Source organism: Lepisosteus platostomus, chromosome 22 (assembly GCF_059453375.1).
Source record: "Lepisosteus platostomus isolate fLepPlt1 chromosome 22, fLepPlt1.hap1, whole genome shotgun sequence".
Classification (NCBI taxonomy): domain Eukaryota; kingdom Metazoa; phylum Chordata; class Actinopteri; order Semionotiformes; family Lepisosteidae; genus Lepisosteus; species Lepisosteus platostomus.
In genome coordinates, this window is record NC_142632.1 from 10,259,536 (window position 1) to 10,283,411 (window position 23,876).

The 23,876-nt window shown below is 39.4% G+C and overlaps 1 protein-coding gene and 1 long non-coding RNA gene across 8 annotated transcripts in view; one reads left to right on the forward strand and one right to left on the reverse strand.

Annotated features, from left to right (window-relative positions):
• bcas3 (BCAS3 microtubule associated cell migration factor) overlaps window positions 1–23,876 on the forward strand; it is a 235,246-nt gene that overhangs the window by 124,050 nt on the left and 87,320 nt on the right. Inside the window, exon 25 of one of the 7 annotated variants that reach the window (XM_088616292.1) lies at window positions 197–3,527. The exons of 5 other annotated variants lie outside the window; for them this stretch is intronic. In XM_088616292.1, the coding sequence (XP_088472418.1) occupies window positions 197–231 (35 nt within the window). In that variant the 3' untranslated portion in view covers window positions 232–3,527. Of the gene's footprint in view, window positions 1–196; window positions 3,528–6,518; window positions 6,812–23,876 lie in introns of those variants that run through there. One more of the 7 variants, XM_088616293.1, reaches the window with a different exon arrangement.
• On the reverse strand, window positions 6,902–8,723 carry LOC148643443 (uncharacterized). The gene is made up of 2 exons (XR_015929082.1): window positions 8,209–8,723; window positions 6,902–7,290 (listed from the first exon to the last, which is right to left on the reverse strand). It is a non-coding gene; the product is annotated as an uncharacterized LOC148643443 (long non-coding RNA).

Here is a 23,876-nt window from a genome sequence, read left to right on the forward strand (position 1 = left end):
TCTGAACGCACTTTGAAACTTTCCCAAAATTCCATGCTTTAATACAGTTTTATGTGGTCTTGAGTTGCACAATGACCAAGACAGAAAGGTGAGGTTTAAAAAAAACCACTATTCTTTATTGCTTTGGTTGTCTGCCAGGTAGGTCCCAGCCTTCTTACACATTACTATTAATATCTGTTTTGTTTTATTTTTTCAGGATTCTTTCCTGCCTCACTGCTTTGCTTTGCCTGATAGATCTCTGGAGAAAATTACAGATAAAATGCAGCCAACAACAGGTGATCAAAAATTATTGCTTGCCAGCAGACTCTCCTCACTGACCTTTCAGATGCTGCAGTGTTAACCTGCTGGTAGTATTGAAACTGCCTTGCAATTACAGTTGTCTGAAACATTGCAGTTTTGATATTTTAGAGACTGTTTAGTTTTTCTGTTTAGTTAACAGTGGGGAAATATCACAGTATGTGTCAGTCCTAAAGCAGGTCCTTTTATTTTATAAAGTCTAGAAAAGTTCTGATTTAGAATATGTTAATATGGGACACATCTGGAAATGTATGTTATTGAAAACTTGCAAAGCTATAGGGCATTGAACACTACAGCTCTGAAGTCCAAGATGTACCACTTAATTTCAATCTAGGCAAGAGGTTAAGTACAGGCTGGGTTAAATCTCTGAGGTATGCAGAACAAAGCAGATTTTTTTTTCTTCCTGCATTACATAATCACTACAATTATATTGTATCCTACTGAACTCCAGTTAAATTCATATTAATTAATCATTCATTTCTACCGTATCCAAGTCTTATGTCTATGCATGAATAGCTTTACCCATTACAAACCCACGCTTAACAGCCATCAGCCAACATCAGTTTAATGGTCTTTTCTGTGTTACAGTATACAGTATGCGTACTGTACATTAAATTAGTAGCATATAGTAAGTGCCTAGCATCACCCATTCTCTTGATGATGATGTTTCATAAAACCTAGTTTTTTCCGAGACGTAAAAATCCTCCTTCCTTTCTGTAATATTTCATTTTAGACAGTGCGGAGTTGCACTACATAGACAATAAGTGCAGGATATCTCTTATGTGCTTTGGGTTTTAACAAAACCCGTGATAGATTAGGGAATCTAAACATACCATTGTCTTCAAAACAGCTTAACAACAAGCATTTTAATAATCTACTGATGATTCGGGCTAGGTTCCTGAATATGAGAAGCTTAGTATTTCATTTAATGTGATGATTAAAGTAGATCAAATTGTGTGGTTTTTCTGCTGTATTGTTGAAGTATTTTAGATGTATGGGTGGTGTCTTCTTTGACAAAGTAAAATCAGACTGCTTTAAAGTGAAACAAAAGGTTCAAATTAAAGTCAGGGCTTTGAATCAGAAATGTGGCGAATTCTTAAACCCCTGTGGTTGTGGGCTGTTACATGTAAAAAAATTCCCAAGTTTTATTTAAAGGTCAAACTTTGTAACTAAAATGTGATGTTAACTCTGCAAAAACAGCCAAAACATTCACAACAGCAGTGATTCACGACTGCTGTGCAGATAAACAACATCTTGGAAAGAAGGAAATTTCCAAGACTAGCAAACAGTGCAAATTGACTGCTTATCTTTAAATTCATGTTGGATTACATCAGCGAATATTCCTAAACTGCTCCTTCTGTAAATGATAGTTGCCTGGTTGTCTTTATCTTATTAAGGCAGAAGACATAAAGGATTTAAAATTAGAAGAAATTGAATGAAAAGTATTTAAAAAGTGTTTACTCTGTGTAGGGTACACATCTACTGGAGAGATTGTTCCTGTGTAATTTTTAAGCATCACTTTTAGTTATTGGCTGGAAAGCAATCAGACAAAACATGGTTGGAAGCAGTTTGACTCAAAATCATCCGATAGTGTGATATGGCATATGGAGCTGTTCTTAAAACAGTAGTGTGATGCAAGTTACTGACCTCCATATTGAAAAGATTTCTCCAGTGCCAAAGGCACAGTTCTGCTTCGAGTGTGCCATGTCACATAGCATTTTGCTCAGCTCAGTGTTCAATAAAAAGGAAAAATATTCTGCACTTTAATCTGTCCTGATTTGGAGATTTTTTTTTCTTCTGGGGGTAAATGAAAGATTTGAAATCCTTAGTTGTTCTAAATCACACATTTTTTGTATGTGCATTTTGTATGTGAGATATGTGCATGTGGATGTTACTCTTGACTGTAGGACAGGTATGTGTGTTTGAATTGTCTCCGTGCTCTTTCTCATTTCATTATGGTCAGTACAAGACAGTAACATACGATGGGTATGCAATATGAGAGAAGTTTTCTTTCCTTTACATTTCTCGAATTGGAATTCTTTCCAATATATGTGTGATTTTGTTATCAGGTTGCACAAATGCTTTTGGATATAGAGCTTTTGCAAAACATGAGGTGTTCCATATTTAGCAATAAAACTTGATTTACTCTTCGAGTTGTGCATGTTTATGCACTTGTCACCGGCTGTTTTTGGGAATTAATGTTTTCATTGTCTTTTTAAGTGAATCAAAATGAATGTTTTTTAAGAGATGTTGTTTCCAGTGCTACAGTAGCTTTCATTTGAGCTTTTTATTAATTTGAGTGAAATTCCCACCGCTAGTAATTAAATGTTTCAAAATTTCAGTGTACACACGTGCTTAGTCTGGTCACAGTGTAAAGCAGAGCATTACTGCAGGGGAAATATAAAAAGCAGTACTTTCTTTAGGTCTTAAACACCTGATTAATAAATTCCAGCCACAGAGATTGCTTCTGATATCAAACATGTGGCAGCGTTTATGAGGGAGAGTTCAAAATGAAACTTGGGGATCAAGTGTTTTAATGTTAAAATCATGTTTTTATTCCTGCTGTAAAAGGAGGGAGAGAATGAGAGACAGAGAAGGAGGGGGTGGAGAGAACAATACTGTGGTTGCAGTCCGGGATCAGCCCTGCTGCGTTTGTCATTGCACACAGGCAATTCCCAGAGTGCCTGTTCCCACAAGTACCAGGGGTCACTCTGCCACAAAGAGCCATTCACTCAGGGGCTGACTGCCTTGCACACCTGGATCTCAGGTGAAAGGCAAGACGGAGTGCTTGGGGGACATGAGGGCCTATCAGACTAAGACATTTTACCTGTTACAAGCTTGTTATATGTGTATCTCCTTTTGGGTTATTTCATGAAGTTATTGTATTGTTATGTAGTTAACCAGAGTACATCCTGAATCAGTGGGACACCTGGGGGGAATGCATTTTTAGTTTTATATTCTGTTAAGTAATGCCTGTAATGCTGTGTGTGCCACAGGTGTATTCTATCGTGGGAAATGACTACAGTATAATGTGGTCCTCTCATGATATTTTATCCATTAATTATTACTTGTTTAAGCTGAATTTAGTCTTGTGGATGAAAACAGATTAAATAGAAATGTCCTCTGTGAATCTTCTGAAAGGAAACCAGTGAATGCACAGATTTTGAATACACCCAGTCCTCCTTATTCACGTGGGATACATTCTTGAACTCTCCACGGGTAATTAAAAATGCATATAGAGGGAAAAACTGTCCTATGCCTTACATGTACTATGGGTATATCTTGTACACAAATCCACATTTACACCAAATGACACAATTATGCCAGAAAATGAATTCAGTACTGCACAATTTTCTGTTATATAAAGGAGCATTATTTAAATGAATGTGAAGCACATACCTTTACATTGGAGTGCAGTAATCTTCAGGAAGGTGTGTATGAATATGCAAGAGGACGTGTTGATGGTGGCAATGATGGTGAAGTTGATAATGAGATGAACATGCATTACTGTATTACGGCTGCTCGTCTTCCTCCATTTACCTTTTGGCATGGTTAGAGGGATTGAAGAAAGGTTAACTGATAAGAGATTTAAGGAAGCTAGAGACTCCCTAACTATGGGAAGATGAGACCAGCCATTCAAAGTGTTAGCGGTCCGGACAATGTCCGAACACAGGTGGCCTCCCTCCATTACCATGGTAACAGATTGCGTCAGAAACGGCTGGAGGTTGCTGTATAAACTGGCGCTCTACACATGTTAAACTTTGAACAATGCCGATTGTTCCTTGCATGCAATAAAACTCACTTGTTCAGCTCATCTCGGGGTCCAGAACTTATTTGTTCAACGAAGGGCAGCGAGCGAGCGACCATTCAGATACGGAGCGAAAGAACATCTAGGGACCCCACATAAAAATTGCGATTGCAAGGTGCCCTCACTCCCCCCCCCCCGCATCCCCTCCTTTCTTAATATGGGGTTACCCAGAGGAAAAGATGTGAGCGCAAATTGTAAACCGAGCCTTGGAGTCGGTCTTGGAAGATTCAGGAATGCCTCTCAGGCCAGGCTTGAGGAAGGAGAGTACAGCAGTTGCTACAGTATATTTGATGCCTTGTGAAAACTTGACACGAGTTACAGCTCGTCCTGTGCAGTCTGCACTGCGTGGCACTGTGGAGATTTCAACAGTGTGACGCTTCTTCGTCACACCTGATGTGTATCAGGTGTTGTGCCCTTCAGTGACGGACCCATCATTGCATTTTCTCCCTGTTAATTCAGCTTGAAAATAGCCAGCTCTTCCCTGTACTGCAGAAGGTTGAAAAATACGCCTGTGCAGTCATGCCCACCAGCCCCGCTGCAATCTCGCTTTCGCCAGCTTCACCTTGGCTGAGGGTTCTGGGCCCTGTCACCAGCTATGCGAAGTGACAGTTCACATCCTGGGGCAGCTGGAGGGGCTGGCTCGCAGGAAGGAGCAGCCCCACATAAACATTGAGATCGTAAGGTCCCCCCCCCCCAGCCCCCGCCTCCTCTCCTTTCTTAATTCTCAAATGCATTTGCTCTAGTTCCTGCTCGGTGCTGTGGAGGCAACCATGGGGCTGTGGCAAGGATGCCTTGGGCAGCAGAGAAGCAGCCCTTCACACACTACTGACTGCACACTCCTCGCACGGTGAAGAGCAGACGGGAAGAGACACATGCAGTCGGATTGCTAATCTGCGCAGGAGGGTTCACTGAACTGTGCAGCACAGAGCAGCAGCAGACCCTCTGATCTCACTCATTTGCCAGAAGCATCCCATTGTACAGTAGGTGTGGATAGTGGAGGTGGCAGGACAAGACGGTGGTGTGCATGCAACCCAGTACGGCACATGAAATTGTATCCACGCTTGGCACTTAAGAGCACACAGAGATCTCAGGGGTCCACACTGGTGTCAGCATTACATGGCTGTGCTCTTCCTGTACTTCACTTGCTCTTCTGCACTGCAGTGGTACCAGCAATGAGTGCTGCATCTGTTCATCAGTTTAAATGACAGACTTGGAGTTGTAAAGCAAACTGCTGTGAAAATAGAGTTTGATGAGACAATTAACCTCTTTATAGACATGCAGTAGATAGCCCTATATAGTATGTTGTTTGGTTTTTTTTAGGATACACAGCTTGCCTGTAATGCTTGTTCCATAGATCACTACATTTAATGTGTAAAATACTTTTTTAACTCATAAATATTAGAATATAGAAGTCTTAGATTAATTTCAAATGGGTTTTCTTAGTCTCCATATAAAAGTCTTCATCGTTGTTTTTTTTGCTGTAAGGTTACAGTTTAAATGTTACTATTTAGCACTTGTAGGCAATATGGGACAAATTAGCTTTGCTCCAAAAAAAAAAGCTTATAAGATAAGACCATTCCTGTTGCATTCAATTTCTTCCCATAAACCATGAAGGAAGAAAAAGAAGAAAGGATGAAAGTGCCTAAAGATCTTGTGAAAATCAAAAACAAATCTTCGGGAGCAGCAAGGTTCAACCTACTGGTTGTTTTAGCTTTGAAGTGGAGGGCAGTATTGCTAATTGTCAGAATTGGCTTCGGTAAAGGTGGTAACAATTTAACAAGAGCACAGAACCGCAGGGGGCTCGATCTGTATCAGGTGTTTGCAGATGTTGTGTGCCTGGCAGGAGAAAGAGAAGGAGCGAGTTCTCAAATTGAGAGACTGACTTAACAACCAATAATCCTTTGTTTGTTCAGCCAATCGCTTTGTAATTGGCTGGGAGGTTAACATAAAGGCTCCTGATTGGACAGCAGAACCAGTTGCTGCTGCTATTTTTACTGTATGCTACTAGACAGAAGCTTGCAATTACACTGCTAACATCCTAGTCACTCTCCAAAGCAGCACTGAGCTGCTCAATTCAGATTCAGAGTGGTTTTCAGTAACCCAATGGGATGGCAAAATGACTTGTCTTGGCCAGCTTTACTCACCTCGTACAGCAACAAGGACTCGCATCTTAGCTGTTCATTTTTCAGAGCTGTTTTACATGTGCTAAAGAGCAAGGGAATGAAGACTCATTACAATTGCGCTGAAATGCATATGCAGAATGTATGGGTGTGTTAGGGAGTGTGCACGTAACTATCTGACTTGTATTTTTTGCTTTTCTTTCTATTTTACTTCTTCACTCTTTGGTTTTGCCAGCTAAGTGTTTCTTGCCTCTCGTCCGGCTGTCAAATCTCATTCTGTCTTTGCTTTATAGGTTAAACATCACCATAGCAGAGGCTCCACATAGTGACTTATTCTGAAGCTGATGCAGCACTTCTAACTGGTTGTAGTCTTGTTTTCATTCTGAATTTCTATGTAAGACTGATCTTCTATATAATGTGTTTTTTTTACTTTGTGGAATTTTACAATTTTGCTCATGCCTTTGAAGAAAATGTAAGCTGAATGTAATTTTCTGTCGCTGTAATGCCTGTGCCACCAGAGGTGGAGTGCTGTGGGTTGCCCCCTACTGACGTGTGAAATGCAGTTCTCATTAAATGGAATTAGGAATTTTGTGTCCCTTCTTGTAATGTGGCAAAAGTGATTAATTGGATAGAAAGTAAGGTATAGATATTTAAGGGTACATAAGAAATTATAACATTTTGATGTAAGGGTGTTTTAATTGCATAATTAAAGGTTGAGATATGAGAATCTTGTTTAATGTTTTTGGTGTTTTTGGTGTTGCAGTTCACTTCACTTTTCCGTGCGTCAGGTTTCCAGCAATAACAGCCGGCAATAACTATAACATCATAAAATTCTCAACTGGGCTCTTCTGCCCTGCGTTCTTTTCTGTGTGAGATCTAAGGCTCATTTGTGAGTATCTCCAAGCGTCAGTGTTGGTCCTGCCTGCCCTGTCTTTTCCCTTGTCAGGAGCCGACAAGTGGCGGCCCTGTGTTTGTGTTCATGTTGGGGTGGCCTCGTCTCTCAGGGTCTCAGACTTTGCTCTCGTCCACTGGCTTGAGTGGCGGGTCCCAGACTTTGGACTTTAGCTGGAAACAAACCAAACACAAGAGTTCAGTCGGTTTGCGGCTGTGTCAGAGCATCATGCTGCTGTTCCCCAGACTCGCCCTGCGGGAGGCTGCCCAGCCTTGTGTTGTGGGTTAACTAACCATCTCTCTCCTCGGGAGCACAGGGACCCTTCTGATCTGCACAGGAGGCTGTCTCTCAACTTCTTTTTTAATAAGAAAGCTCCTGGGTCCACAGGAAACCAGTCATGAGGTTTGGAAGTTCTCAAGTTTGCAGCCTGGGATGCTTCAACACCTTAGAACATGTTTTCATTTAATTGCGTGCAATCTGCCTGTCTGTAAGCAAATATTGTCATGGAAAAGGTCACACACAAGATGCAAGCGTGCATTATTGGTGTCTCCAGCCTTTGTGAGATCCTAAATTTGGATAAAAAAAACATTTGTTTAGTGTAAGTGGCTGCTGATGTTATGATAAATATTCTTCATATTGTCAAAGGACTGTACAAATTGCCTGAAATTGGCTTGAAATATCTGTTTTGGAGTATAATAACAACAATGGAATAGAATGTTTAGAGTTTGCAAATGTACTCTGTCCTAGAACCTCATGTGCAAACCAGTCTTAAAGACGAATGTGCTTAAAGTTATAAAACATTGTGAGGATATTTTCTTGCAGTATTCCCTCACATGTTTTGGTTGTGGGGTAAGAAACAACAACAAATTAGGAAAAGAATGCGCCTTTGCCCTGTCAAAACAGCCCATCCTCTCTAGGTTTTTATCTGCTGTGGAAAATGGGTGCCCATCATCTACAATCGTCGCGTAGATCTCGAAAACCTGTCAGCCAAATAAGCTGTATGCAGCTCAGTAATGCAGGAAGGGCACAACTGGGTTAGGTAACTTCTGTGTCATTTTAAAGCATTCTTAATTCATTCCTTATTGGCATACCTTGAATAAGAAGGCGGAGTAGAAAAATGTAGTTTGCAGTATCGGCAGTCTGGCCAGGATTAATCAGCTAGTGTGCAGGCCATTTGGTATCCACTGATCTAGCATGTCTCTCTGCATTTGTTTTCATCCTCTCCCTGTTTTGTCTTGGTGTTCTAGTTACTTGCTCAAAATAACTACTTCTTCTTGGTCTTTGCCTTTTTTTTCCCTCCTTTTTGACTCGGGTTACTCTCCTGCTTCTCTCTCTCTCTCTGTTCTGTGGAGATCAAACAGCCCCTGAGTGAGCGACAGCGCACAGTGGAGGAGAGAGGGAGTGCCGCAGAGTGTGTGGACTGCAGAGCTCTCTCTCTCTCTCTGTTCCCAGTGGGGGTGTTGTTTATAGAGCATTATAATTTATAACTGAATAGAGTGGATTTAATTTCAGCGCAGAGGCTCGCCAGCAGGGCGCCAGCCTGCAATCAGAAGAGTCAGCAAGCTGCAAACCCTGTTGAATGGAAAGTATTATCACCGGCCACAAACGGACACTGTTTCTCCTTAAACAACTCCCTCGATGCTCCAAGACCTCGTCTTCTTTTTCATTCATCTATTCTCGTTACCAGCCCTCCTATTGTACTTCACAAGCTGTTTCGGCAATCCCTGGCTCTTCTGCCTTTCTGTCATCTCTCTCCCTGTGTTTTTTTAATTCCCTTTGTCTTTTCTCTCTGTTTTGCTTTCTTGTTTATTCTATTTGTGTTTTGCTGTCTGGATTTAGAACAGCAAATGCAGACTCCACTTTTTGATTCTTCGGATTCAGCAAATAGCGCTTCTTGTGCCGAATGTAAAACGTTTTGACATTTGAATGTGACGCTACTCACGATTGCTAATCTTAATATTCACTATAATTAAACATTTTAATGTTAATAATGTCCCATTACTTTTATTATTATTCTGATCTCTTTCTGCTCATGCTATTTATCGACACATTTGGATGGCATTATGCAGCTTACAATTATTAGATCTCTCCAGCCATCTGTGTTGACAGCTTAAAGGATATAGAATACATTTTAAATGTTCAAGCTGTACAAGCAGAATGTTTCAAAGCTCATGTGCAACATGAGGACAGGATCTGCAAAATATGGTGCATCTTTGAATCTTTAAATTACTGAGTAGTTCTTTGTAGAATTTAGCATTAATGAAGCGATTTTATAAAGGTACTTAATAAAGACTATTAGTAGTTTGTCAGGTCTGTCATATTTCATAGTTTAAAAATATTCCTTGAGGTTTTTGCTCAAATGAGCATTAATATTTAATTAGTGAATGTACTTTGTCTGAGCCATAGACCTCTTGGTATTTTGAAATTTGATTCTTATGCTGTAATATACTGAATTAAGTGTAATCAGAGCCTTGTGTTCAGTCGCAGTTTAGCAATCTCCATTTGATGTGAGTGCAGCCTTAGAGATAGTCAAGTAATACACAAGCAGTCGGACTTGTGAGATATTTTCTGTCCTCTTTATGCTTGGCTTTTTAATCTTTTATGTAGGCTTTGGTGTCTTTTTTTCATCTTTCCATCCAGGAGTTGCAATTTTCCATCCATAAATCTTGATTTGTGTGATGTCTGTCTGACTGAGGACCTTTTCTACTTTTTTAAAAGTACTTTTCCTGAAGAGCAGCTCATCCATCCAGCTGCCAGGTGTAGAATACAATGGATGGGTCCCCAGATCAAGAGTAATGATATTTAAACATTGAGCTATTGAAGAGATTTAGACTGTGGGGAACCCAGTCATCTTGTGATGGGCTTTGCCATCATTGAGAAGCAAGGAGCACAGATAGTTTTAATCAGAACGTTTAAAGCAACTTTATTTTCATTGCGTTGTTTCATTTCCGTTGAGCTATGACCTACTTTGGATTTAGTTCAAGAATATTGTTTGACCCCATCAGCTCAGAATATCCTACTCAATGACTAACCCAACTGTTATCTATATACAAACATGTTTGTGAGCTGTTACCAGGAGCCTCAGGTTTTCAAAATCCCATGAAGTGTAATGCACATCTTTTTTCTGATGCTTGTACAATGATGACATTTAATATTAGTTACAGATGATACTAAAGGAGCCCAAATTTTTGTAGTACACCCCTATATCTAGTTGAATGCCTGTTATCTGTTGACAATATTTAACACTTTGTTTGCTTTCTTAATAACGTAGCTTCTGAGTGTGTGTTTAATTTAAGAGTTTGATTAGAAAATTACATATACTGTATCCTGTCACCATTTTAGGAAAAGTCCAACTCAGAAGGAGTTTGTTAAAAAAAGCTTTGAATTCAAATTTCCCAGTACACAATGCCATACAAATGTTTAGTTGTTTTAAGAACATTAGAAAGATTGCAAATGAAACGCGGGCTTTCAGTCCACCTAAACCATATGGCACTTATAGATGATCCCAGGATCCCATACAGCCATTTTTGACAGAAACCAGGGTATTGGCTTCAACAACATGGCTGGGTAGCTAGTGCCATACTCCCACAACCCTTTTAATTGAGTTGTGGCGTTGAGTCTGTGTGCAGTGTTTGCTGTGTCGTATCAGTAGCCGTGCTGTCTGTGGCCTATCATAAAGACCATTCTGTGCACTGTAATTGCTAAATGCTCTGAACATCTCCGCTGATGGCTTTAGCACACTTCGCCTGTGAACCTGCTGTCTGAATCCCTCAGTAATGCCGTGCAATGCAGTCATAAAATCTTTAATTTACTGCAGCTAGATGGTGTGTGGCTGTTCTCTGTCCTCGTTTCGAATCGCTATTTATTTGGGCCTTTAGCACACCTGCTGAATGTGAGAGGCAACATCCTAGTGTGCGACCCACTGGGCAGAATCTTGTGTCACCATTGAGAGGTGCAGCTGGTGACTGAGTTGAAGTTTTGACTTTATCCAGCCTGTAGTCTTCGGTTTAGACACCTGTAACCATGCACTGTCTGCTGTAGCAGGATTTAGTTTGGCAGGTTCTGTGTTGTGAGAGATCTGCATGCGTGTTTGCGTGCAGAGGTATTGGGAGTTGGGTGTCTTCAGAAGAGACAAGAGTAGCGTTGCGCCGGACAGTGTTTCTGACCCAGGTCTCAGTGCTGTAACTGATAACCGGACAATGCTGGAGCTCCTGCCCTGACCTTGGGCAGCGTGGGGGTGCCAACACTTGCTGCTCTCCTCACTCCCAGCACTTTGATGTCAACCGTCTGCTGATACAGATGCACAGAGGTCTGAAAACCAGGCAGCTGGCTGGCAGGGACAGATTAAAGTGTTTCTGACCCACAAATGTAACCAAATGGCCATATTTCTTCATTTAGCATAATTAATACCTTGTATTTCCATTTACTTTGATGAAGGCATCCCTTTTTTGTTGTTTTTTGCTTTTTTTTTTGTTTGAGAGACCTCGGTAATGATTGCAAGAGAGATATACAGTTAAAATGTTTTATAGACTATGAAGAATAACATCTCTTTTTTTAAAAAAAGGCTAACATCAAAAGCCACAATTAGCTCATTGCTTTGCTGGAAGTTTCTAAACCACATTAAATAAAAGGAAAAAGTTATTTCTCTTCTAGAGAACTGTACTCCCTTAGAGAAAGCTAATCTGATGGGTTCAGAGTAAGTCCTCGTCTTGTAAAACAGCTGTAAGTGCATTTTTATTATCAAATGTCTTTTGGCAATAATTGGAATGCAGTGCCATGCTTTCTGCAACTCTTAGTGAAATCATTTACTTTTAGTAGGCCTATCTGTGTTAAGTTCAGCGTTACTTTTTTTAAGGAGTATTTATAAAATTTCTTACTTTTGTTTGCTTATTAAGTATCAATTGTGTGTATTTGCAGTTTTCTTCATGAGAAGCCCTGTGTCTTTACAGTTCCTGCTTCAGAAATTAAATTTCTCAGAACACAGAAGGAGTAGTAAAGTATGTAGCACAATATGTCTAGACTTAAAAATGTAATTAAAAATATGATTGAAAGCAATCAAAAGAGTGAATTCCAATATTGCATCTAATGAGTCATTCTAACATACAGGGAGAGTCACTGCACTGTGATGTACAGTATGCAGAGCAGAGCCCAGTTTAAGAGATTTAGTATAAAACTTAACGTGGTGCTCCATCATATTGAAGCAGATGTATTCTAAAATAATCCTGTAATCTGGAGTGTTCAATCCTGTTTGTCTCCTGGTAACCTGAGTGTTCAGGGATAAAGCTAGAAGAGAGAAAATCACTTTTTTGCATGAAATGATTTGGAATCAGGGAGAAGATAAAATGTAAGTGCCACTAATGACTTCCCTTCCTCTGCCAGCTTTTAAAGACACAGAGCTACACTGGTGAGACCATCCATGAGACAGACATTAACCAGGCAGAGAGAATTTTGCGTGAATTATATTTATTTGTAAATTCCCACTTAAACTAGTGTTTTGACATGTAAATTATTTTTTTTATCGTGAACGGTGCAGGGAAAATGAAAAAGAATTGCTGACTTTCTGAAATCCGTGACAGATTTAAGTGCCAAGATGTGCACGCCTTATTTGCTGCAAGTAACTATGAGTTGACATCTCATCTGTTCTTTCTGAAATGTACAGAGTACATTATGCAAAACTGTACACAGGATGTTAAAACTATGGAACGTCTTGCAAAAAAGTTTCTCTTACTTTTTCTCCCTTGTTTAAATAAAGCTGTTCTTTGTTGTGAAAGAGTTGTGTTGCCTCCTTGGGTTGTTTCCAGTGAGTTGGAAGTGGCGGCCTGGAGACCTGAACCCTGATTGGAAGGCACATGTGATTTGCCTGAGAGATCAAAACACAGGGTTGATGAATGTCATAGCAAAGGCTGGCAGAGGAGGGAGTGCCCTGTACTCAGAGCTTTGAATCACCGATCAAGGTCGTTCTTGGTTCATTAAGCTCGCCTTCATAATGGGCACATACTTGCATGTTTCTTTAGACCAAGAGTGTATAATATTCATGTAGAAATTCCCATACCACTTAATAGAAACGTAAGCGAAACCGTATCTGCCTTGTAAATGCAGATTTGTATGTCGTAGCTTTTTTTCAACTAAACACAAACATGTAAAGTATGTTTACAGAATAGGTTTGGCATGCTGCTCACACTTCAGCCTAATGTATTATACCTCAATGTTTGAAGTTAATAATTGCTGTATAGTCTGCTATGAACTGTCCTGTGAACTGAGCAGTTTCTTAGAATTAAGTAATTTTAGATAATAACTGAGGACGATTTCTAGAAAGAAAATAGGGTTGTTCTTTGTATGGTTGCACTTTTTAAAACCCTACATAAATGTTTGCTACATGGAGGATGCAGTACTGTGGTAGGTTATGTCACATTCATTTCAGCACTTGAGCAGTTAGAAAAGAACTGCCCTTAGTTTTGTACCCAGTCGATACTAATTGTTAACCATAACATTTAGTTTTTTCAGCAATGGTGTGCAGCACCATTTTTCACATGTGTTAAAACAGTACACTCGGGCAAGTGGAAGGCATCTGGACATTGCCTGAGGAACATTCAAGTGTGTATTGTAAAGACCTTGTCGTCCTCTGCACGTAAGGGACTGTGTGGGGGATGGATATGCTGTATTTGTGTTTAGCTAATGTTTCGGCTTGTGTCGATATGCCATCTATAAAACTGAAGTCCTGAGTTTGTTAGTTGATTTGTATTAGTGTCTGGGCTGACACTTATGCGTAACGGTTGCAAAAATATTTTTAATTTCCATTTACATCGTTTTTCATACAATAACTGTTATACTTTGACAGTGCTTTACATTGAGGGGCGTCAGTGATTATGTGGGAGACTTCAGCTTTCAGCACGTCCTCTCAAAATGCAATATTACAAGCAGCTTTAACAGGGCTGTATAAGTGAACTTTTAAAAACTTTAAAAATGTCAACCTTTCGTTAATTTTGCCTCTCTCCAGTATTTGTAACCTTGCTTCAAAGGTTTGAATCTTTCACTTCTAAAACACAGTTGCATAAGAAGAAACTGGGTTTGATTATAAATTCCTTTAAGAACCCAGCACTTCAGTGTAAATACAAGTTAGCTATTGCTCAAACACAATTATAAACACCTCTCTCTTCATCGCACAATAGACTAGTCTGCACGAGAATGTTAAAAATTAAATTTCGGCCTGCCGCCAGTGTATCTTTGTACAGCAGTACATCAGAAATAATTACTTTGTGTTTACAATGCGTTGTCGTGTGTATTTATGGATGTATGGAGCCAGGCTGTATAGGAGTGTGATAAATCATTACAGTGCAGGATTGTGGCAAAATGTTGTCAGCGTTTACTTTATTGTCATTTTGACATTTCTGAAGCCCAGGTGACAGAAGATGGCATGCTTATTCACTGATTAGTATCACAAAACTGTGTGAGACTGAAAAATAGTAAAAAACCTCCTGAAAACTTGAAACCATATGGAAGTGGTTTAGTAATATAAGAAGACCAGAAATGGTTTAATTTGTAAACTGAAAGTTCCTGCTGACCTTTTTGTTTTAGATTGAACACAATGAATTTCAAAGGTAAAATTTGACCTGAAAGTGTTTTGAGCTCACAGGTCTGAACATGATGCTCATATTATGGACTATGCATGCTTAATATCATCTTAATGTAGAGACAGATGACTAATTCGTTAAGTCTTGATCCGTCACTGTTTCGTTATTAAATCTGTGAATGCAGGGGAAAATACTTTAAACTCTCACACCACTGTACAGGAGCCTGGAAATGAGAATTCTGCAGCGGAAGCCCCTTGTGACATTATTTGTTATGTTAAGTAAAACAAACCCTGAAACAAAAGGACATTTGGAGGAGGAAAATGTAAGCTTATGTTGTTTAGTTTTCATTTGTGTGGCGTCCAAAAATATCTTTGAAAATTGTAGGAAAATATCACAAATTTGCCACATTTTTAAGAAATATTTTTTTCTAATAAACAACGATTTAAAGGAATTCATTCTGACAGCTTTATATCTCCATCACCGTTACAGTCAGTTATGTTATAACACAATAATTGCATTCTTATCAAATGCAGTGATATGGAAATTATAGATTTTAATTTAGGAGAAAAGTATGTCAACACTCTCTGCAAACATGAAAGAAAAGTTTTTGTTTTATGTTTGCACCTCAGCTCTAGGTTTATTAGAAGGGGGGAAATTACTGATTTATTTCTGAATATTCAAAGTGTTGATGAGTTAGCATGCGCCTTTGCATAAAAACGTGTACCAACTGCCCAGTGCTTCCTACATTTATCTAAAAACTTTTTGGACTCTCAGCCCTCTGGGTTTGTTCCTGTCAAGGCATTCAAGTGGAATCATTTGAAGTAACAGCATTATCTTAGTCATCTTAAAGCGATGTGTAACGTAAAGAAAGCAAAAGTACTTTATTGACTGATGATACTGTTTTGCCCCTCTGTCTCAAGCTACTGTGTTGTGACTTTGAGGTTTGTATTTTTTTTCTATTTTTTTTTACAGTTCTAAAATGTTTTTTTTTTTTCCTGACAGCTGTGGTGTTTTATTAAAAATTTAAAGAAATCGTATTTGTCTGATCCTTTGAGCGGATGTATAATTACTCGGCTGGCGTTCTCACACATGGCTAGGTTTGCAGGCTAGGAGACGAGAGGCTTATGATTAATTTAAGAAAATGTGGGGCTGCCTCCGGGATTATTGACACCATAAGAGTGATATGAAATAAAAATGGCCATTAAGCAATTTACACGTCTCTGAGACAAAGAAGCATCTCGGTGCCGCTTTTAGGAGCCACTAGGAAATGCTGTGCCTGTCAAGGAGGCTTGGTCTTCTTTGCGGCGGCTCCGGTTTCGAAGAAGGGCACAGCAAAAGAAATCCGCTGCAGTGCTGTAGTTGATATCATGTCGTTCCAGCGTCACATGCGTCTGCTTGGTGCTGCGGGTTTCCTGGTTCTCAGTAGCGAACTGTGTTTTTGATTTGAAAGTCAGTTGTCTAGTTTTTGTGTTCCATTTAAAAGAGAAAAATGTTTCAGGCCAGTACCCCTTGCGTATAGTTTTACATTCTGGCTTAGCACACCATGACGCATGGATAACAGCTCATTAAAGCCGAAGTCTGGGGCTTGTCTCTGTAATCAGGAAAGCTCCTCGTTTCTTTGGTGCTGTATCTCGGGAGCAAAGCGTTGCTTCTTCCAAAATAACACTTGATGTTTTCAATAAAATGACTTGACTGGATTCCTTCTTATGCTCTATCAAAGGCACTGGAGCCATGGGGCATGAATAAGTGCAGAGGGGGAAAAATTCCAAATCGTTTAAAATCTACAAGATGCCTTTGTACTCCGTTTCTTATGGAAACGTAACTGTTTTGCCTGTAATAATGTGTAATGCACAAGCACACAGCTATGTGCTATGTATCAGAGTGCACACAGTCTAGAAGGAGTGCTGCTCCATATGGTTCTCCTTTTCAGCACCGAAGCCTACTCCTGCTTTGTGAGTAACACGCAGTGGCAGTCATGAATATGTTATTTGCGTGCACAGGAGAATTAGAAGAAAGACAACCCAAGCGAAACAAATCTAGTGCACCAACACTTAATGGAATAAATTAACGGTTCGTGGGTTGAGAGCTGCAGACCGAGACTCATCCATCCAATTGGTTTTCACACATCACCCCGTTAGCTTGCTTAATGTCTTGACCTTAATTAGCAAGGAGGGGTCCCCTGATATGAATAAGCACAGGCTAATGACCTCTTTAAAGATGTAGAATGGAAGACCTCAAGAGTTCACCAGTCATGTCCCACTTCTTTGCCTGCTAACTCCTTGCACATTAGAAATAGAAGATGAGTGGATAAATTATTTAAATCCATAAAGAGATTGTTGGCCAATATCTCTATCTAAACGTTTTCAAATTTTAATTATATCATATAGATTAAATACATTCTCTGTGCACGTTTATCATGCATTGTTGTTTATTTAGTAGGGAAGACCTGGAAAATATTTGAAAGACAACACTGAATGTAAGAACATAAGTGTTATTAAAGTTTCTTAAGCCAAGGACACCAGGATCTCAATCCAATAGATTACATTTATAGAGTAAGTGCATGTTGACCTTGTAGATGCAAATTACAGCTAAATAATTTGTTAAACATGTTGTAATTTACATGCGGGCCTTCAGAATCAGATAAAGATATTTTAAATAATTAGAAGATCAGGAATTTAATTACACTTTACTCAAATACTTTATGCTTCATTCTGAATAAATTCAGAAAGCTTGTTGATGCCCTCTATAATGCAGATAGTCACTTTTGATATTATCATCACACAATATCACATTTGCTTATAGTATATTTTATAATAGCTTTGGGGTAATAATTAAATTAAAGAAGAAGAAAAATGGATGCAGCACTTTTCATTTTAATTTGGAGCACTTTGTGTGACGGAGAAGCAGGCAGTGATTATAGACAGAAGCACTGTGTTGTGTCTGAGTTATGCAAATGAAGAAGCAGCTACTGTACAACAGGGCTTCTTAAAATCTGTTTTACTAAATTAGCGGAAAATGTGCCTCCATAAACAGCTGTTGCATTTTAATCAGGGGTCTGGAGAGCGATATTTGCTTTGTGGTGAAAAAATAAACCCATATTCCACTGACCTTGTTTTGTGCCTAAGGCTTAACCACCTCCTGTACTCATGTATAGATTAATTGGAAAAGTCTTTTTTGGCGGGAGGGATTCTGTGGGCCACTTGGATATCATTTTTGGCACTCTCTTAAAATAGCCATTGTTGTCTTTCCTTTAGAAAAAAAATATTATTGCTATATTTTTTAAGTTTTACCTGTAGATATAAATTCTAGCTGTAGCGATTTGTAATATTTATCATCTCCCTGGGTTTCCGAACATCTCTGTTTTTGCCTGTGTAAGGGATCTCTAAGCTTGTACAGTCTCTGCACACTGAAGTCGTCTTGTGTCCATGTGGTCTGGATCCTGCAGAAGCTCAGGGGCAGCACGCCCAGCTGCAATCCTGCTGCTTACTTTTACCCTGGTGATTGCAGGTCTGGTTTGTACTGCAACTCTACCTTCTGAATGTGGATACTTTAAAATTGTAGAACGTAGATTTATTGAAATAGGAGGCCTTTGTCATAAATTTGTGCTAAATGTAACTGACCTTGCTATGCCTTTTGAAGATATTAAATGGGTTTTAAGCAGTATTTCACACCATTGAAGGTTAATTATTGATGTGGATTTGAAGTGTTCTGTCTAATGTTTTTAATGTATGTGTAAATGTACAGTATGTTTGTGCACAGCATTTATATCTGCCAGCTGCAGGTGTTCCTTGCTGGACTGCTGGACTATAGAGTGGCCAGTCTACTGTGCAGCTGACACCTCCCCGTAAGGGGTTAATGAACACCCTGAGCCATGCAGATCCCACAGCTTTAGCGAACCTTAATCTGTAAGCTTGATTACCTCCTGCCCCTCCGCCGCCTCGCTCCCTCCAAACACAGCGGGACTTTTACGGCAGCATTAGTGGCATTCTGCCCGGCTCTGGCTTTAGGGAAATCATTCAGTGAGAAAGAAAAGCAGAAGGATGGGATTGGGATACTGCTGTGAGGTCATTAGCACAGCAGCATGGCAGGGACGGCTCTTCAGGGCAGCACAAGGTGGCATTCCTCTCCGTATTCCTTCAGTGCAGCAAAGCCTGAAAATGCGTTGCGCTTCATGGCAGCGAAAATCCTTGCATGTCCACCAACACATGTGCGTGTTGTGTATTTTCAGACAGGCGATCCAAGCGGCCGCTGGAAAGCACATCCTAATCTGCATCCGTGTGGAATGTCAGCAGGTCCTGGAAAAATAAAAAAAGATGTGCTGGTTGATTTCCAGACATAGCTGAATTAAGTCAGAATTCAGTATTTCAACTCCTCTTTCTCTTTCTTTAGTTGCATCCGTTTATCCTCCCCTCTAGCTCTCTCCAGTCTCAATGGTGATGGAGCCCTTCGCTGCCTGACTTCCCGTGTCACTTCAATCTCTTCAGTAACACAGCTGCATCTCACCTAGGCTGCTGTGGTCCACTGTATCACACCCAGTTCCTTCCTCGAGCCGTGACGTTTAGACTAAGTTTTCCACAGCAGCTACAGTCTGAGATGCCCCAAACACAGCATTTATATCTTCCAGGCCAAGGCACTTCCAGGCACCGAAGGAATATGGAGAGGAATTGCCACCTTGTGCTGCCCTGGTACAGCCGCTTACTTTATTTCTGCAGAATTTGCTCTGTTTTCGGACAATGCACTTATGAATGTGACTCCACAGTAAATTAAAGCTTCTCCATGCTTCCACCAAATGTTTAATATGTACTGTAGATTTGCGATGAGGTTGTATACTTCGATATGTCTCAGTGCATTTCTACTCCACTGCATTTCTACCATGATTTTGTGCTTCGCTGGGCTTTATCATGGTATAGGTTTATAAGGTCAAACGCAGAAGGAAGAGGGATAATAGAGGACCATCAGCACATCTTGTGACTCTCTCAGCAGTGCGATAGAAGTTAGATTGAGAGGTTGTGGCTGACAGTTACCGGGGATGATAAACTTCAGCAGGAGGAGAAATGCCCTCAGCTGAACACTTGGTTCATCAGTCGGTCAAACCATCCTTATTTTCTTTTAATTAAGTTAAGATGGGCAAATAAGAGGTCTGCAGTAAGCACAGAAGTGTGCTCAGAAAATAATTCATTACCCGTGAGCACAGTGTGAGCACACAACAGATATGGCTGCTCTCTCTTAGGTCAGTTACACTGCAGGGAGGCACAAACAAAGAGACATGGATTTATTCTCTCTGGTTGCTTTCTGTTTTCAATCATGTTTAAAGCATTTGCAGTTTGATTAGAGCAGAATGTACAATATTGGACTAGTATTTTAATTTTCCTCTGTTGTCAACTTCAATGTTGCTGTTGTTTGCTGTTGCATTGTGTTTGGTGTCATATGTCAAAATGGTTTCAATAAAATGGCTTTTGCTAATGCCAGGAGCTTAGCTGCACACAATTATTTTCTTACTGTTTTTTTAAAAAGAGGTACTGTGAACAACAGAGTCAAATAACGGCATTTCAAGTTGTTGCATTTGGAAATTCTAATGAAATCATTTGTATAAATTGAACAGATTGATTTTGTAGGCTTCGCTATCTTTATTTTAATTTGGAAAATACAAAGTCAGCACGAAGGGAAAACAAACCTTTTTTACAATTATGACAGCCTGTTGCCAGGACTTTGACGAAACATAAATTAGAAAGCTTTTCATAATAGGCTCTTTTTTAAGGATTTTTTTTTTCAGATTTTAAGTGACTTATGGTCCCTGTCAGGTCAGGCTGTCATGTACATTTTGTTGTCTGTACACGGAGTGTTAGCGCGGTTAGCTGTGGGTGTGAAATTATTCCTGCAGTGCTGTCTGTTCTCAATAACTGTTGTTATTTTTGTAACGTTCAGCAATAGTCTGATTTACTGATGTCGTTTTCCAGGATGTCTGATGCATGTGTTGAGGAGTGTGTAAGGGAGTGCATTTGTCATTAGTTTGTAGCACAGACGCGAAGCTTTGTTCAAGACGTCTGGTATATGTTACTGTCATATAGGCTGCTGAGCAGTACCTGCAGTATCTGTAGGGAAATGGTGAAGTGACGTTGCACGCTTAAAAAGAGTTACCATGCCAGAAATAAAAGGCCTGTTTTCCCCCCACAGGTATTTCCTAAAGGAGGCCAAACATTCCACTCATTATTTTTTTTAATTCTTTTTAAGCATGCACTTCCATTTCCCCCTTGATTTGTCATCGGCGTGTCAAAGAAGGTTTTTCTCCGGGCTCTATGAGAGCCTGTCGAGACAAACCGATGCCCGCCGGACTGCACGAGACTGGCAGCGGAAAGAGGTTTTGAAGAAGAAGAAAAAGGGAACGATCTTACATAGCCAGTGAATTAAATTTGCTTCTGTGTTTTATGAGTCCAGAATGTCCATTGATTTTCAAGGTGATGTATTTAAATGACATCAGTGTGTGCAGCTGCTGGAGGAGACTTGTGCTGCGGTCATATTCTCAGCTAATGACAGAGTTGTCTTTGTGATGACTGTATTTATAATACCCTTGATCATGAAACATAAGGCAAGGAAAATAGGGTACACTGTGGAAAAATGACAGCTTCATCCCACGATAAACTGGTAATCAAATTAATCACATATTTAGAGTGTGTGCCCCTGGAGGTGCCAAAAGCTTTGCTTAAGGTAAATTGAGACCAGGTCAAATGTTACAGATTGGTTCAAACACTCCTGTTTAAACTCTTCTCTTGTGTATAAAGCATTTAATGATACTTTGAAATTATTTTAAAACGTTTATTTTGTCAGCTTTATTAATTTATTATTACTTAAAATAGGTTATTGTAGTTTATATGTTCATTCTTTTGATATTGATTTCTTTTGATAATCTTGAGTTCTGATCTGTCAGTAAAGCCAATTAAACGATGATAGTAGTTTTATTGTCTTCTAATTTTAACATTTATACAGTGCAAAGTTATGTATTGTCATTAAAATGGTTAAATTGCTCAGGTCTACAATATGCAGCAGATTTGTAGTCTTCTCTGTTTCACCACTCTATAAATAAAAAGTGTTAAATTTTCCTTAATTAATTTTAGGGGCATTTATCCTTTGCATTTTCCAGGTTATTGAAGGATAACTCTATTGATCCTTATCAAGGGCTACATATGTACCATCTTCCGATCAGATTATTTATTTATTCTTAAGTGCTGTTTGCTAAATTCTAAAATTGTACATGAGAATGTCCTATTTTTTACAGTAATATTTCACTGACTGGAGTCAGTGTTCCCAAAACAGTGTCACACTGAGTTAATCCTAATCAGAAGAATTGAAACATTGTTGACCAACTATATGGCCATACTAAGAGCCAAAATTTTGATTTCATTATCAGTTTGTGCAACAGTTCTCTAACTGTCTTACTCTGGTAAACAACACAGAGTGTGAACTTTGTACCTAAACCTGGACATCAGCAAAAACAAATGACCAGTGTCTGATTTTCATCTACTCACTGGAGGCACTGAACTCACTGTTAGCTCCTGAGCAACATTGCCTTCTGGAATTTCTAGTGTAAAACAGACGTAGCATTTTACAGCACAGTTAGGTCTGGCAAAATATTATCAGAATATGTCGTTTCCATCTTGTATTGAAGTATTACAGACCTACATATTGCAAAATTAGTTTGACATTTTTCACAGATTTCTCTGTGCACCTTTAGGTTTACTGTATATGTAATCAGTTCTGTTAATGAAGTCTAAAATATAAAGTGGTTTTGATTGTCTACATCGTTATTTTTTCAGATTTGTGGTAAAAACTAATCAAATCAAATATTTATTTTCATATACCTCAAAATATTCCTGTTGTCTATATTTTGCTTTAAGATCCTCATCACTAAATTGGAGTATGGTCAGATATTAAAGACCTCCTTATATTTAGGCACTTTAATGTGATATTAAGTAGGATGCTGTAAATTAAGGGGAAAAACAGCCTAGGAGTCATCCTGTGTGCTGTCGTTTTGGGTTTGTGGTTTTTATGGAAGACTTTGTGGACAAGGGTTTTGCTGCTATTTTTCAGAGGCTGTCTTTTAGGATCTGAATTTCTGGCTCAGTTAGGGAGCTCGCCTGCTTGGCTTGGTCCTGTGACACCCTCACCTGAGGAAGTACAGGTGATTAATTATACAGATGGAGAAGCTTGGAGAGAATCTCTCCCTTTCCATAAATACTTCAGGAGCACCAACATTCAGCTTATTGGCACCAGTTTAAGCATCAACAGTTGATTTATTTTTAATTAAAGCTGGGTATAGACGACAAAGTCAAATGTTTTGAGGAGCCCAGGGAAGAACATGTGGCATTGTTATTTCAGGAAGGGAATCTGTCTTGGGTTTTAAAAGTTTTACAGGCCTCACTATCACCTGCTCTCTTTGTCCTGTCTCAGTCCATAATAACATGAATAACCAAGGTGAATATTTTTATATACAGTACTTAATCTTCTGTTGCAATTGCTTTCTTCCATTTCCATTTTAGTTTAGAAGTTAATTTGAATATATTATGGATATCTGACAAAAAAGAGATCAGTGAGCAACATAAATATTAAATAATAAAAGTTGGGAAGATTTAAATTTTCAACTGGCACTATGGCCTTAATTCCTGAAAGATGTTTAATTCCATGTGTGCATGCGGTGTTTCTATATCTACTCTTTTTTGTTTTTGTAGAGTATACACGGCATGTATTTAACGTTGATGCAGCATTTAAACTTGGAAAATGAACAGGAAACGTCTTTAGTTTTAAAGTTCAATGTTTTTGTAAGCAAAGTAGTACACATTTCAGTAATGCATGAAAATATTTGCAAGAAACAGCTCATGAAATTAATAATAATAATAAACACAATTTGAAACACCCGTGGTCCTTAATGTGCGTGGTTTTGCACATGTGCAAAGTAAGGATCTGCTAAGAATGAAGGCCTAGTAGTGAGAGGTGAACTGAGATTGTCTAAACCGGAGCACAATGGCATGAAATTCTTCACTCCTTGAGCTGTGCAGAGAGGAAGCTTCAGTGAAAAGTGTGGCGAATGGGCAAATTGTGGGACCCTGTGACATTAGCCCTGGGGGGGTGAGCCCAGTCCAATCGTGGCGCACTGGGAACCTTTTGTCTGTGCTGTCACAGCCTTAACACGTAGA